At 40.3% G+C, this 16,803-nt stretch overlaps 1 protein-coding gene across 1 annotated transcript in view; it reads right to left on the reverse strand.

Annotated features, from left to right (window-relative positions):
* The window catches only part of fbxl16 (F-box and leucine-rich repeat protein 16), a 105,595-nt gene that overhangs the window by 81,019 nt on the left and 7,773 nt on the right, over window positions 1-16,803 (reverse strand). Inside the window, 7 exon segments of the mRNA XM_052022423.1 lie at window positions 2,742-2,825; window positions 2,827-2,982; window positions 2,984-3,070; window positions 3,072-3,123; window positions 3,125-3,327; window positions 3,329-3,397; window positions 3,399-3,458. Coding sequence (XP_051878383.1) covers window positions 2,742-2,825; window positions 2,827-2,982; window positions 2,984-3,070; window positions 3,072-3,123; window positions 3,125-3,327; window positions 3,329-3,397; window positions 3,399-3,446 — 699 coding nt within the window. The 5' untranslated portion in view covers window positions 3,447-3,458.

Consider the following 16,803-nt stretch of genomic DNA (forward strand, 5'->3'; position numbering starts at 1 on the left):
CAAAACTGGAAGAAGATCTCAGGCAAGATGTCTCCTGGACAGTCTCTACCACTAGCACCCATTCCTACCCTACTCTTAGGTTAGGTGTATCAAGACCAGACTCCACAAATTCACTTCCATCCAGTCAGGCTGCCAATCTCTGTGCTATTACTTGGGTGAGATGGAAAGTATGAAAGAGTCTGCACTGAAGGATTCTCTTTCAAATGGATGTCCTCTTCAAAAGCTTCTAGCTGTTTAAAAAAAATCTAAAGGAAAGGGAAAAAAAGGTGTTTTAGGGTGGTAGTGGAAGACCCACACAGTTGCACGATCTAAATCGATGTGATCAAGCTTACAGTGTGTGCTCTTCCAGTGCTTAATGAAGCAGCACTTGTTATTGTCAGAGACTCTGTTCAGTGAAGACTCTAGGCTCAGACAGCTTCATTGCACAGAGCTCTCACAGGCCCACATTGCACAGAGCTCTCACAGGCCCACAAACATCCAAGATTTCCTGTGCCTTGTCTCCTGGGAATATCGGGTCAACTGCTCCTCCTCCAGTCTTGTTCTTCAAACAATGATCTGCTCTATTTTGTGCATGTGGAAAAGAAAAGTGGAGAGTTAATATGGGGCTAATGAATATGGGGAGGCCAGGTAGGGTGATGAGAAGTAGAACGGGTGTAGGTGCATATAGTGTGAACGTGGATGAATCCTGCCAAATGTTACTGATAGTTCTGGATAGCAAATGGGAGATGAAGATCATTAGTGGCTGGAATGCAGGAAACCAAGAATTGAGTAGGTGAATGCATGTTACGCATGGGTTTTCCTGGATGCTTTGTATGGGATTTCCAGCTATTCCCATTGTCCTCCCATATCCCAAAGACATGCTGGTTGGTAGCTTAATTGACAACTGTAAATTACCCTTATTCTAGGTGGGGTGATAGGAGCATTAGGGTGGCTGATGGGCATGTGAAAGAGAGGAGGTTACCAAGAAAATTGGTATTGGTTTATTATTGTCACTTGTACCGATGGGTACAGAGAAAAACTTGTCTTGCACACCAATCGTACAGGTCCAATTCATTACACAGTGCAGTTACATTGAGTTAGTACAGAGTGCATTGATGTAGTACAGGTAAAAACAATAATGGTACAGAGTAAAGTATCACAGCTACAGAGAAAGTGCAGTGGCAATAAGGTGCATGGGTCACAACAGGTAGATCGGGAGGTCATAGTCCATCTTATTGTAGAGGGGAACTGGTTCAATAGGTCTTATCACAGTGGGGTAGAAAGCTGATCCTTAAGTCTGGTGGTACATGCCCTCAGGCTCCTGTATCTTCTACCTGTTGCAAGAGGAGAGAAGAGAGAATGACTGGGTGGGTGGGGTCTTTGATTATGCTGGCTGCTTCACCAAGACAGCGGAGGTAAAGACAGAGTCCAAGAAGGGGAGGCCTGGTGGTCCGTGATGTGTTGGGCTGGGTTCACAACTCTCATGCAGTTTCTTGCGGTCCAGGGCAGAGCAGTTGCCTTACCAAGCCCCGATGCATCCAGATAGGATGCTTTCTATGGTGCATCGCAAAAAAGTTGGTGAGTGTCAACAGGGACAAACTGAATTTCTTAGCCTCTTGAGGAATAAGTGGGGAAAGAGGGTTGATTGGATTGTTTGGGAGCTGGCATTGGACAAGGGGTTGATTGGCCTCTTCTACATTGTAACAAAATATGAAAAAAATGTTATATATGAGGGTGCACATTGATATAATGTGCCTTTGTAGTTGGTGGTGAAGGATGTGATGCAGGGAAGGGACATGTTGAGATTTTTGGGGGATAGAGATTGGGATAAATGTAGAGCAGTACTCACTCTTGCTGCTGCTGAAAGTCATTGTGGCATTTGCTGTATTGTATCCAGGTTCTGGGGATGACAGTGCTGGAGTTCACTTCTTCTTTAATGTTGTGCTGAGAGTTGCTGGCAGCCATTCTAGTATACCTCGAGAACAGAAATTCATTCCTCATTATCCCCGAGCATCACCGGGGATCTGGGAAATTATCCAGGACCCACTTTCTCACACCGTAGAAATTAAAGGAGCCACAGGAAGCAAAGCCCCTCTTTAGAAGATGCATTCTCACTGCAAGGAGGCTTCTGGCTGACCAGTTTGGAATATGCTCCCCAGAAGTAGAAGGTTTTACTGTCAAGGCCCATGGAAAATCCTGCCAGTTTATAATGTGAACCCTGGGTTAAAATACCCAGGTCTACATTTGTCTCAGAATCAACCCAGAGAAAAATCAAGGCCTACATGTATTGCTCGAATCTTTGTCCTAAGCACCTATCTTTAGTAAAATCTACTTTTAGCAACTTCAGTGTTAATGTTGGGTTAGTCTTGCTCTTTGAAACAATACTGAAGTTGCATTAGCAAAAATGGTGGTTTGCTGCTTTCAAGTAGAAAGGAAATCAATAAAATCAATTGCACATCAAATAAATGTTTCCAGGCATAAGTAACGTCTGCGTTATATTATTTATTAAATGTACCACTTCTAAAGATGCTTTGTCACACCCAACCGCTGTAATACAGATGTGGTAAAATAGATTAAGTTGCAATATTAACTAAGTGAGAGCCCACTGACTGTCTTTGATAAATAGTTACTGTTGATTTGTAGCATGATATTTACATGATTGACTAAATAGGAGATGAAAAGCTTTGTCTCATCATTTAAGATTAACAGGATCCTAATGTAGCAGGAGTCAATAAAAATAATATAAAGAGTTGGTATCTCACCTCAAGTCCTGCGTCAGTGATGGTTGAACCTTTCAAGCTCACAGACCTCACACCTTTCTTGGACAGAGGGTAGTTATCTATAAATCTCACAGATGTCCAGATCAGAGACTCCAATCAGGCAGAAGGAATCAAAGCCACGAATGGCAAATCCTTGCAGATTGACAAACTCCTTTTCTCCATTGAGAAGTATATTATACAGCTCCTTTGCGTGGAGAATGGGAGTGATGCCTTCCCAGAATTTGAGCCTGGTACAGCAACTTTCTCCATACTTACACACTTGTGCCAAAACAACATCTCTCGCACGAGGAAAAGTACCAGAAGAGTCGGTTGGAGGATCTTCTCATCCAAAATAGGCAATTGTCCTTCCATTGAAGAGATTGAACAGTTTTCTTTTGGACCCTGATGGCTGGCATGTACTTGGCAAGTTCTCGTCGGAGTTTGGCTCCAGCAGTGGAATAGTGTCTGTCACTGCACACAGAGACGCAGATGGTACTTGTGCCACAGTAAGCCAGGTCACTGTAGTTAGTTAGAGTGGAGGAAGTGATGTTGGGATGGAGGAAGATTGGCACAGGCGGTTTTTAGCGGCAAGGGGTTCCTTTGGTGATGCTGGCTGAGCCTAATCCATTGGACTGGGCTGGGATCTTGACTAGTCCGTGTCCTAGGCATGCAGGGAGGCTTGATGTCACTGGAGCTATGTGTAGACATTTCTCAAATTCGCTGTAGGCAAACGAAGATCACGAGTTCAATACATCAGCAATGACAATCAAAATATACATAAATGTAAAAGGTACAAAGCACAGAAAGAGACCATGCACCCCAAGCAGGCCATGTTAGTGCAGATCTTGCATGTGAAACTAATAGTTCCAACTCCACCCTGTACCTATATCCCTTCAGATCATTTTTTCTTCATCCACCTGCCCAATCTGATTCTTACCGTTAACGCAAGCTCTGTTGACTGCTGGAACTGGAAGGAAATATATTCCAAAGCCCTAAGTACTCCAAGCAAACCAGTTTTCTCCTGCTCACCGTAAATCTTCCAGTCAGTCTTGTTCCTTAGATCTTTTTAATCTTGAAACTCTCATCTACCAGGAAGGAGAAGCTAATGCATGCCATGTTCCATCTACTTTATGAGTAATTGGTATTTGTTTTTCACAAACACAGACCAAACTTCTCATCTTTCTTCTTACCGACACAGCCTCATTCCAACTACCATTGCAGCGAACCCATATTGTACCTGCCGTAAACCTTCAATGTTCTGATTGTGAAGAATAATACTATACTCTATATATAATAATACTATACTCTGAGGTCTCATTGCAGTTTTATTTGGGTTTGTCATGATACTGTAGTTTTTGTATTCTATACCTCTCAGGATAAATACTAAATTCCATTAGCTTAGCAGTTTAGTCAGCTGCAGATGCTGCTTTTCATGTTCTCTGCACAAACACTACATTAGAACTGTGTTAGTGATGATATTAAATAAATACACCAGTTGTGTTTCTGTGATACAGCTTATCTTCTTAGATGAAGGTAGCACTGAAGAAGAATACAACATTTTCACAATGATATTAAGGCAGTATTGTGGATAACTATGAGCAAAGATTCATTATTTTATCTATGAGAGTCCTGGTATTTAATAAAATTGTTCACATTCAGCCTGCTATTAACAGGGTAACAGTGCATTGTTTAAATTTATACTTTATACAGCTCAAGTATTCAAATTTTCAAGCCACTAGCTAAGCCTATACACCAGAGCTTGCCTAGATTACGATATGAAAAAATGGCCATAACAAAGCAAAGGAGTTAACCACTTCCATGTGTTCAGAAATGTTCACAATATACACATTATAAAAATAAACAAGAATATAAACTGAGATCAGATTCTCAAATATCTTAGTTTGCACTGAGCATCCTGGCAGTATTGGAAGAACCCAGAACAGCATTTATTTCCCATCCCTAGTCACCTTGAGAAGTTGGTAGTGGTCCTGCCCACTTGTCAAAACCATATTGCTATTAGGTAGGGAGTTCTAGGAATTTGACCCTGGAACCATGTACGTTTGGAACTGCCACCTCTTTACAATGGCTCATGTGTGCAGAAAATGCTACCCACTTCAATTCATTTTCTCCATGCCTGAACTTCACTGATGCTATTTGAAAGCAACCTCTGGTTCTTATGTGGATGGTGCCGTTTAGGTACAGTTTAGGAAGGCATCTGAAGAATGTGAACTTATTCAAACACAGGATGTGAAAATTACTGGCATTTATTAGCCATCTCTAATTATGCTTGAATGAGTGGTTTGTGAAGCTATTTCAAAAGACAGTTACGAGTCACCCACCATGCTGTGATGCAAAGTCACACATGGGTCAAACCCTTTAAGAACAGTAAGCCGAAAGATTAGAGCCAGAGCTTGCAGAGTGAAATTAGGAAACACTTCTACATGCAGAATTGGTAATAGTTGGAATTTTTTCTGCAAATGGTGATTAATGCTATGGGGATGTTATATCAGAGGTTGATAAATCTTTGATAGCCAAAAGGATTTGGATAGATCTATGGAGATAGGTCACAGATCAGCCATGATCTCATTTGAATAGTGGGACAGTTTCTAGGGACAGACTTTGAATGACCTCCTCCTGTCTTCATTTGTTGCCAAGCCAGGAGATTATTTACAGAGAACATTTATAGCATGACTTCACCAGATGTACAGTTTTACCATTTCAGAGGCTCAACACATTTTGTTAGCATCAAGCGTATTAAACAATCCTCTTTATTGGAAACCATCCAGCATTAGGAATTGGAGTACTGTACAGCTGGAGCCTCCAAAAATCACAATAGTGGGACAGGCAAGCAGATGGGAAGCCAGTTTGCCACAACTGAACTCCCCACACAAAGTCAGCACCCCCACCCCGTGCCTCTTCCACAAAAATTACAAAACAAAAGGAATGTATCAAATGACAGCAAATGCAGCCCTCATCCACTGCAGTTTGGAATGGTTACAGCTAGTGTCAGAGCCCAGGAATCACTTCAGGTTGGTGGGGTTGCATGATGGCAAGAGACTAGCATCTCATCTGCCAGAAACCATTGGGCACACATCCCCTGGCACCACTGGCTTTGCTGCAGGCACAAGTTGACATCTCAGACTTTTTTTTTTCCCCATCACCAGGAAAACAGGAAGCTTAAAGCTCCAGGAGACTTGGCAGCCTTAATAACATCTCTTACAAGTGTTGTTTAGTGAAATTTGAGCCTCCAGCATTTCTTTATGAAACTGGCTTACCACTGAACAGATTGCTTTGAAATTGTTTAAAGCATAAATTAGTGTCACAAGGCCATCAGGGTCTAATTCAGACAATTATGACCATGGTTTTATCATATTCCATAATAATGTCATGGCTGACCCTCAGGAATAAACTACATTATGAGATTGATTGGGCTGTTTTCACTTGATAGATTGGAATCCTATTTGAATGCCTTGCCTACCTTAAATATATCTGGTGGAACTGTAGAGTATGGTGGACCCATTGAATCAGTGCATTCCCAGCAACTGCTTCTGACAACTGTTGTTGTGTTTTCCTTGTGACCACTTTCTCCTCTTGACTTCCACCCAAGCTTTGTCTCAGTGTTGAATTTAAAACAGAAGGCAGCTCAACAGGAACCAGAGCAAAGGCTGGTTAAAAACATCATCACTAAGCAGGACATCAGTCAGGAGTGAGTGTTATTATTTCAACATCACAGAAGGTGATGGTAGAGGTTATTTTCACGATTGGATGTCTGGACTAGTGGTGTCCTGCAAGGTGTTGGGACCCTTGTTGTTTGTAATATACATGAATGACTTGGATGTAGATGTGGGATGTAAGGTCAGTAAATTTGCAGATTGACACAAAGATTGGTGGAGTTGTTGATAATGTGGAAGGTAATCGTAGGCTGCAGAGAGATATCAATGTTTTGGTGAAATGGACTGAAAAATGGCAGATGGTAGATCCAGACAAATGTGAGGTGATGCATTTTGGGAGCACTAATGAGGCTCGGGCATACACCATGAATGGTAGGTCAGAGGAGTATTGAGGAACAGAGGGACCTTAAAGTACAAGTCCATAGATCCTGAAGGTGGCAAACACAGGTAGACAATGTGGTCAGGAAGGCATGCAGGATACTGGCCTTCATTAGCCGGGGCATGAATACAGAAGTAGAGGGGTTATGCTCCAACTTTATAAAAGCTTGATCAGACTTCTGCTGGAGTTACTGCGTGCAGTTGTGGTCACCAATGTATAGGAAAGATGTCATAGCACTGCAGAGGGTGCAGGGGAGTTTCACCAGGATGTTGCCTGGGTTGGAGTGTTTCAGATACGAGGACAGACTAGAGAAGCTAGGTCTTTTCTCCCTGGAGTGGAGGAGGTTTAGTGGGAACATGATTTAAGTATATAAAATTATGAGGTCATAGATAGGGTAAACTGCAGGAAACTTTTCCCCATATCAGAGGTAGATAAAACTAAACGACATAGATTTAGGGAATGCAGGAAGAGATTCAGAAGGGATATGAGGGGGATCTTCTTCTGCCAGCGAGTAGGTAATTACCTGGAAATGCACTGCCCGAAAGAGTGGTGGAAGCTGGGTCACTGACAGTATTTAAGAAATGTTTAGGTGAGCACTTGAATTACTTAGGCATAGAAGACTATGATCCATGTGCTGGGAGATAGTACGCAAAGTTCTTACTGGTTAATGTGGATGAGTTGGGTCGAATGGCCTGTTTCCCTGCTGTACGATTCTATGATTCTATCATAGCACTAATAGAGATTTAAGCAACTGCTTACTTTGAAAAGAAGATATTTGTATTTAAATATTGATTTTCTTATCATCTCAAAGTGCTTTGCAGTTGATGAGATACTGTGGAAGTGTGGTTGTAATATTTGGATCAAGATTCGGCACAAGCAGACTGTTTAAGAGCATCAGGATCTCAAGTTGGCCTAAAATTAGGCCCTAGTCCTTAACTAGATATTCAGGCCAAGCTGCCTGATCCTGCACCTATCTGTGCTCCTCCCACTAGGAAACTGAATTATGGGTCACTGGCAGCAGCCCCGAGGTAAGATCTGGGCTGAGGGTTTGGGTTAAATGACAATGGATAAATAATAGTGAGTATAGGTTTGGGGGTGCTGCCAATTATCAGGACTGTGCAACTACAAGATGTATCAGCAACTACAAGATGACACATCCTTCCAACCCAACTATAACTATAACTTGACATTATACATAGAGGAACACTCTACCCCTGAACAGAGCTAGCCCAAAAAGCATGGATTTGGGTTTGAAGAATCTGTTACACTTTCTTACTCATGTTACTCTGCAAAATGTGTAAGACTAACATTCAAAATGCTATTTCACTTTTTAACTGGATTATTGGATTATGAGCTGTAACATCTTTCCAATAAATGGATTACTAGGATTGATACAGCACCTGGACTGACCAAGCTTAGTGCCTGGTTCTATGACATCTGTTTACCCCAACTGAGGCTCTGAACAAAATTGGTCCATTCTAAATACAGAACAGCATTCTTCCCCATTTGGTGTGACTTTGGCACTTTCTATACTCACAGTGTTTGTAGTTTATTGAGTACTTTTAATGTACAGTGCACTATGTCTGTTGTGTAAAACAAAAATTGGGTTAGCCTTCTGTGACGGAGCCAGATCCCAGCTATTTGATCAAGCAGGATATCACACAAAGCCAGTAGCTCCAGATGCTTATTTACCAAGAACCCTCATGACTATTCCCCCACTACATACGGTGTTCAGCTGGTTAATGAATGGGCATATAATATGCATCCTTATAGATAGCATCTTAAATATAAAAATGATGAGACTCAGTAAACAAATAAGATCAAACATAAGGCATTACTCAATAAATGACAGATCAAATAACAAAATAATGATAATGTTGACTGTTTTACAACACAAAGCATTTTCTAAATTGCAATATCATGTTTGCATTACTGACACAAATGTCCTTTTACCATTGCTAAGTTTGTTGAACTTATAAAATAGCACAATCGTAGCAGTGAATTGATGGGACAAGACGACTTAGAATCTGAAGATGATGAGCACAAGAAGCTGGCAAGAGGTTGGTTTCACTGTCGAGATTGAGAGGAAGCTTTGCATTTTGACAACCCAAGGACAGAATACAATACTATCAGATTGAACATCTACCTCAGCTGTCAGAGCTGGGCACTAACCCAAGGTCAATGTTTATTTGCGAAGACTGGTTGGTATTGGAACTTGCTGATTGGCATAAATACACTCATTTCTATCCTCAGAATACATGACCTGGAAATTCATCTGTGCAACATACAAAAAAAGTATTTGTGGCAATAATTGCATTAAAATAGCATTACTGTTAGTTATTAATGAGGATTGACTTTTTAATGCAAGAAATTTGTATACCCTAGTGCTGTTTTCTAGAGTTTTAGTCCTTAAAAAAAACATCAAATTAGTAAGGCAGGATTTCCCCCACACAAAGCCATACTGACTATCCCTGATCAGCCCCTGCCTTTCCAATGTACATAAATCCTATCCCTTAGAATTTTCTCCAATAATTTCCCTATCACTGATCTAAAGCTCATTGGCCTATAGTTACCTGACTTATCTTGCTGCCCTTTTTAGATGGTTAAACACTAAATATCCTCCAGTCTTCTGCAAAACTTTCCATCAGGGCCCCAGCTTTCTCCCAGGATAGATCCCATCTGTCCCTGTGGACTTATCTACCCTTAAGGCATCTGACACTTCCACCTTCTAAAATACTGATATGCTCCAGATTATCAACAAACCCCTTCATGAACTCACTGTCCTCCATGTCCTTCTCTTTGGTGAATATGGACAAGTATAAAGTTAAAAAAATTCTTACATTGGCAATATATCAAATAAATTCTGTTAGATATATCAAACGATTTGCTACAGCTGGTGAACTTAAGGAAATCCAATATTTCATACAGAAATATAGCACAGAAAGAGGCAGCTCACCCCATAATGCCTTTGCTAACTCTTTAAATGAACTGCAGGCCCTCCCTGGGTTACGAACATCTGACATATGGACATCTCCACATATGAACAAGTTCCCATAATATTGTTAAACTCAAAAGTCTGACATACATACATATATTCATTCCTATGAATGGCAGAGCTAGTTTTTCTCTCTCCACTATTAGTAATTGTTCTTCCTTGTCACTCTCGTGTGCTTTCGATTGCCATTTATTACAATGTGTATTTTTCCGACTTACAGACAAAATTGACTTGTGGAAAAATGTAAAAATGAAACCTGTTTGTTACTCAGGGACAGCCTTTATCAATTATTCCCACTCCCTTGCTCTTTTACTATGGTTTTGAGAGTCTTTCCTATTACGTTAGTCCAGCTCATTAATATAATAGAGACCTAAAAAAAGGAGTGGTCTTAGCATTCCATATTCCAGAGGAATGCTACCGTATACCTCCATCCATTCTGATTAACAAATATTCACAGACACAAGAGATTCTGCAGATGCTGGAGTCTGAAGCAACACACACAAAATGGCGGAGGAAGTCAGCGGGTCAGGCAGCATCTGTGGAGAGAAATAAACAGCCGACGTTTCGGGTCGAGACCCTTCATTGGGACTGGTGTGTGTGTCTTTTGTGTGTGTTGCTAACAAATATTCTCCACTACTCTGCCTATACCATATCCATCTGGCCACTACCTTTTAATCTTAGCAGCTGCACTTCTACTGACATATATACTGTGCAGCATTTTATTAGCATCCATGTACATTCCATCAACCCTCTCCAATATTTCATCACAACAGTAAATCAAAATTTGCCAGACATGATTAGCCTTTCACAAATTGCACTTAACCAGAGGATAACACCCCTCAAGTTATTTCAACCCTATTTCTTCACGTAAGATTTCAACTTTGCATGCCAGCCTTCTTTGTGGCTTCTTGCTAGATTTAAAGTGAAGTTGTTCAAAGTATACACCCGGAGTTTAAACTGAAGTTGGCGGATATAGGGAAGAGACTCTCAACCCATTGTTTGGCCAGGATTCATACTGAGGTCTGAGAAGCACAAGGGCAGAATTCCTGTCCAAAGCCGCCTCCTGATAAAAACATAAATTTACTTATTACTTTCTGGATTCTTCCCATTTACTTAAATTTACACAGGGATTTAGGCTCAGTCTTCTGCTAGCTAATAATGTTAGATCCTCCTCTAGATCGGTGAAACCAAAGGCAGATTGGGTGATTGCTTTGTGAAGCACCTGCACAGTCTGCAGGGGTGGTCCTGAGTTTCCTATTGCATACCACTTTAATTCTCAATTGCATTCCCATTCCAACCCATCTGTCTGTGACCACCTACTCTGTGAGGCCCAACATAAACTAGAAGAACAACATTTTAACATCTGTCAAGGCATTTTGCAACCTTATGGAATGAAGATAGAATTCTCCAACTTCACGTAAACCATGCTCTCACTCTTACCCGTTATCATGCTTTTGTTCCTTTCTCATCCCTTTTCTTTAAAATACTTTGCTAACAGTCAGTATTCATGCTCTTTATCATGTGATCTATCGCAACCTATCTCCATGTTGTCTTTTATCTTACACCTTACTCTTTCCCCCAGCTCTGCGTTGCAAACTGTAAACCTTCCGCTCTTTCACCAAGTCTGAGGAAGAATCTTTGACCTGAAACATCAACTGTTTTCTCTTTCCACACTTGCTACTTGACTAGCTGGGTTCATCCAGCATTTCTGCTTTTGCTTCTGGAAAATGTTAGCTTTGTAGGAAGATTGACTAGGATAGGGTTGTTTTCTTTGGAACAGAGGAGGCTGAGGGAAGATTTAATTGAGGTGGGCCAAATGTATCTACATTTCTATAACTTAGTTGGAGTTTTAAGAGTTTGACCAATCTTCCATTAGTGTGATGAATACTGTTTTCAAGCTACACTTATAACCTAAGCATATGTTATTTTTAATACATTTTGCATAAATTGTGTTGCTTACAATTTCTTTCCAACCAATCACCAGCTTTAGCCTGGAAGGTGAGAGGCCTTTGTCAAACAGTAAACAATAGAGAAGGTAACATTCACGTTCCCACTAGAGGTTGACAGTGTAAGCTGGTCTGCTTCATTAATAATATAGAGTGTAATACAAGTTGGTAATGCAGAGCTTATATAAACAGCCATGGCATATACCATATGAAAGTGTACAGCAGTGCTTTACGAATGGTAAACAAAATTATATATCTAAGTTAGACACCAGACAAACCAAAAATTGATACATAATGAATTGAGGATTATTTTAACTCAGCCACAGAATAAATAATAAAAAACTACACAAGTATTATTAACTAACAATAGCATGTTATTAGACAAAACTCAAAAAAGTATCTCAATGATATGATTATTAATCAATAATATGTATTGAAATATTGTTTTCCTGCAAGTATATTGCATCATGGTGATTGAATTTTCCGTAAAGCAGTCTAAAAATTAATGTGTTGCATGACATGCATCTCTCTTTCATTTTAATAGAGAGCTAACCTGTTTTCTTTAGCAGCGCCAGCAACGGCAGCTTATGCCAAAGCACCATTAACATAGCAAAATGCTGCAAGGATCTTGTAAAAGGAATAATTAGACAAAATAGTCTCCAAGTGCAAAAAATATGCGACCAAGCACATGGTCACAGAAGTGGGTCCTAAAAAATGGTTTAAAAGGTTAGGCGTTTTGTGGTGTAAATTTAGAGTACCGTGTGTGTAGATGAAGTTTTGCCATCATTAGTGGATCAAAGGGAGGCAAGAAATGCTCAAAGAAGCAGCATTTGAGGTTATGGGGAAGGAATAAGGTTTGTTTCCTTAGATATCTAAGGGTAGGGCTATGTATGAGTATAAACATAAGAGTTTTAAATTTTAGACATTGGATCTCTGGGGAATAGTTACGTAAAAGTACAGTATTGGAGTGACAAATAAGCAAAATATGATGTGGAGTGGGATATCAGTGGGAAATATTTGGGTGAGCTGAAATCTATAACAACAAAATACAGTTAGACATTAACTGCCTTAGTATAAAACAGTCAATCAACGTTGCTTTATGCATAACATGCTGATTGTTTTCTTCTTTTTGTAAACAACCTTTTTCCCTTATTTAATGAGTAACATATCAGTCGCTTCTTGTCTTATTCCCAGTACCCTGTAAGTCACCTCTTGCCTTGTATATAAAACAATGCCATTGTGGTACATGGTTACGCTTCTATGGTCAGTATTGCATTGAGAGAGAATTAGTAAAACATATGGGATCATGGGTTCTATTAATAGAGGCATGAAATACAAAAGCAGGGAGGTTATGTTGAATCTTTGTAAAACACTGATTAGGTCACACTTGAAGTATTGTTTCCAATTCTGGTCATCACACTTTAAAAGATTATGAAGGTCATAGAAAGGGTGCAGAAAAAAATTATTGGAATGATTCCAGGGATGAGCAATTTCATCTACAAGATTAGACTGAAGAAACTAGAGTCTATAATAAAGGATGTCGTATCAAGACACTGAGAAAATAATAATATGATTCAGCCAAGCCATTGTGGATTTTTGTCATGTTTGACTAACCTAACAGAGTTCTCTTAAGATGTGCCTGGTAGAGTAGATCAATGGGAAGCAATGGATGTGTTGTATTTGGATTTACAAACTTTTGATAAGGTACCACTCAGGAGGTTAGTGACAAAGGTTAAAGCACATGGAACTGGGAGTAATATATCAGTGCAGACCAAGAGTTAGTTAACAGATAGAAGACTAAGAGTAGGAGAAAAATAAATCCTTCTCCGGTTGGCAGGTTATGAGTCATGGGGTAGTGACAGAGATTGGAGCTTGGACCCCAACTATTCACAATCCATACTGACCATTTGGCTGAGGAAACCAAATCAAACATTTCCAACTTTTCTGATGACATGGAACTAGTGGAAATACGAGTAGTAATATTGTCAGAAAGGGGCTTCAAGGGAATATGGACAAGCCAAATCAATAGGCAACATCATGGCAGATGGGGTACAGTGTGAAAAAATGTGAGGTCATCTTCTTCCATAGGAAAAAAACAGAAATACTGGGTATTTTTTAAAATGGTGAGAAATTAAGAAATGTTGATGTTCAAAGGGACCTGGGTCATTGAAAGCTAGTATACAGATAAAGCAGGCAATTAGGAAAGCAAATTGCAGCAGTTGGCCTTTATTGAAGAGGATTTGAGTACCAGAGCAAAGCTGTCTTACTCCCATCAATATCACTACTCATATTTCCACTAGTTTCATGTCATCAGAAAAGCTGGAAATGTTGTATTTGGTCCCCTCAGCCAAATCATCTAATCCTGATGCATCGCGGCTTGGTCTGGCAACTGCTCTGCCCAAGAACACAAGATACTGCCAAGAGCTGTGGACACAGCGCAGCTTATCATTGAAACCAGCCTCCCCTCCATGGACTCTGTCTACACTTCTTACTGTCTCGGTAAAGCAGCCAACATAATCAAACACCCCACCCACTCTTCTTCCCCCCTCCCATTGGGCAGAAGATACAAAAACCTGAAAGCACATACCACCAGGCTCAAGGACAGCTTTTATCCCACTGTTATAAGACTATTGAACAGTCCCCTAGTATAATAAGATGGACTCGATCTCACAATCTACCTCTTTTTAGCCTTGCACCTTACTGTCTGCCTGCACTGTACTTTCTTTGTAACTGTAACACTTTATTCTACATTCTGTTATTGTTTTACCTTGTACTACCTCTATGCACTAATGTGATGAAATAATCTGTATGGATGGCATGCAAAACAAAGTTTTTCAGTGTTCCTCGTTACATGTGACAATAATAAACTAATTTTCCAGTATGGATTGTGAATAGTTGGGACCCAAGCTCTGATCTCTGTCACCACATCTGGAGGACTGTGTACAATTTTCATCTCCTTAACTAATTAAGGGTATAATTGTTGTTGTGGAAGTGCAACAAAGATTCAACAGGCTGGTTCCTGGGATGATCAGTTTGTTATTGAAAAGGCTGGTCCTCCATTCTCCAGAGTTTAGAAGAATGAGAAGTGACTTTGTTGAAATGTGTAAAATTCTTGCAGGGTTTCACAAAGTAAACACAGGGAGGATGATTCCCCTGGCTAAGGAGTTGAGAACTATTGGTCAGAGTCTCAAAACAAGGGGTAGGCTAATTAGGACTGAAATGAGGAGAATTTTCTTCACTTAAAGGTGGTGAATCTTTAGAACTCTCTAGCCTTGACAGCTATGGAAGTTCAACCATTGATTGCATTGAAAACAGAGATCAGGAATTTTCAGGATAAAGGAATATGACAGGAAAATGGTAGAGAGGCCATGATCTTGTTGAATGGCAGGACATGAACAAATGACTGGATGGCACACTCCTGCTCCTATTTTATATGTTCTTATGTTAAGTTAGAGTTGTACTTCTTGGCACAAAGAAGATTGAAGGGAGACCTGACCAGGGGTGGGGTTGCAAGAGATAATAATAGATTTAGATTAAGTAGATAGAGAGAAACTCTTCTCATTGGCAGTTGGTTCAAAGACTCAGAGCACAGATCTAAAGCTTTGGGTAAAAGATTCAGGAGAGCTTTGAGGAAAAGCAAGTGGTAATGATATTGGTATTGGTTTATTATTGTCACTTGCACCGAGGTACAGTGAAAAACTTGCCTTGCAAACCGATTGTACAGGTCAATTCATTACACAGTGCAGTTACATTGAGTTAGTACAGAGTGCATTGATGTAGTACAGGTAAGAACAATAACAATATAGAGTAAAGTGTCACAGCTACAGAGAAGGTGCAGTGCAATAAGGTGTAAGGTCACAACAAGGTAGATCGTGAAGTCATAGTCCATCTCATTGTATAAAGGAACCGTTCAATAGTCTTATCACAGTGGGATAGAAGCTGTCCTTTAGCCTGGTGGTATGTGCCCTCAGGATCTAGAATTCACAGCCTGTAAACATGGTGGAAACAGAATCAATCAGGGCCTTTAGAAGGGAAATAGATAAGAAAATGAAGCAATCTGCAAGACTACAGGCAGAGTATGTGGAAATGTGACTGACCTGATTGTTCCATGGGGAGCAGAACAGTGACCACTTTACAGTCCTTGTAAGGGTACCTTTAAGAACTGATTTTACCATATGATAGGATCTTGATATGTCATTATACGAGATACTGATGTTTAGCTCAGAGTTATAGCCTTCAAGAAAGAATGTTCTGTTTATAGGTTTACTTCTGGTTAAGCTCCTATGCTTGTAGCAACATGAAGAAATGCACACACACCACAAGTAACTGCCTATAATGTCAAGGCAACTTTTAATTGAGTGTGACATTGAGGAAAACTGAAGTTAATGTGAAAACACACCAATGATTGGAAATCTAAATGGTTGGAATCATACCTTGCACAATGGAAGACAGTTTTGGTAGTTGGAGGTCAATCATCCCAGCTCTAGGATCTCAGTACAGGAATTCTCCAGAGCATTGTCCTAGACCCAACCATTTCTAGCTACTTCATTGATGACATTCCTTCCATCATAAAGTCAGAAGTGGAGATGTTTGCTGATAATTGTGCAATTGCATTCACAACTCGTCAGCAAATGAAGCAGTCCATGCCTGCATGAGAAAAGACCACGACAACACACAGGTGTGGACTGATAAATGAGAGGTAACCTTTATGACACAAGAGTGCCATACAATGACTACCTCCAATAAAAGAGGGTCTAACCACCTACCCTTGCTTTTCAATTATGTTACCATTGCTGAGCTCCATTCTATCAATACTGTGGATCACTTTTGACCAGAAGCTCAGCTGGACCAGCCACATAAATACTGTGGCTCCCATGCTACTTCAGAGGCTAGGTGTTCTGCACTGATTGACTCATTTCTTGACAGCCAAAGTCTATCCACCATTTATAAGGCAAATTTTAGGACAACAATAGAAAATTGCCTGGATGAATGCAGCTCCAACAACACTGAAGAAGCCTGACAACAACAGCAAATTGACTGGCATGCCCATCCACAGCCTAAATATTCATTCCTT

This window comes from Pristis pectinata, chromosome 8 (assembly GCF_009764475.1).
Source record: "Pristis pectinata isolate sPriPec2 chromosome 8, sPriPec2.1.pri, whole genome shotgun sequence".
Lineage (NCBI taxonomy): Eukaryota > Metazoa > Chordata > Chondrichthyes > Rhinopristiformes > Pristidae > Pristis > Pristis pectinata.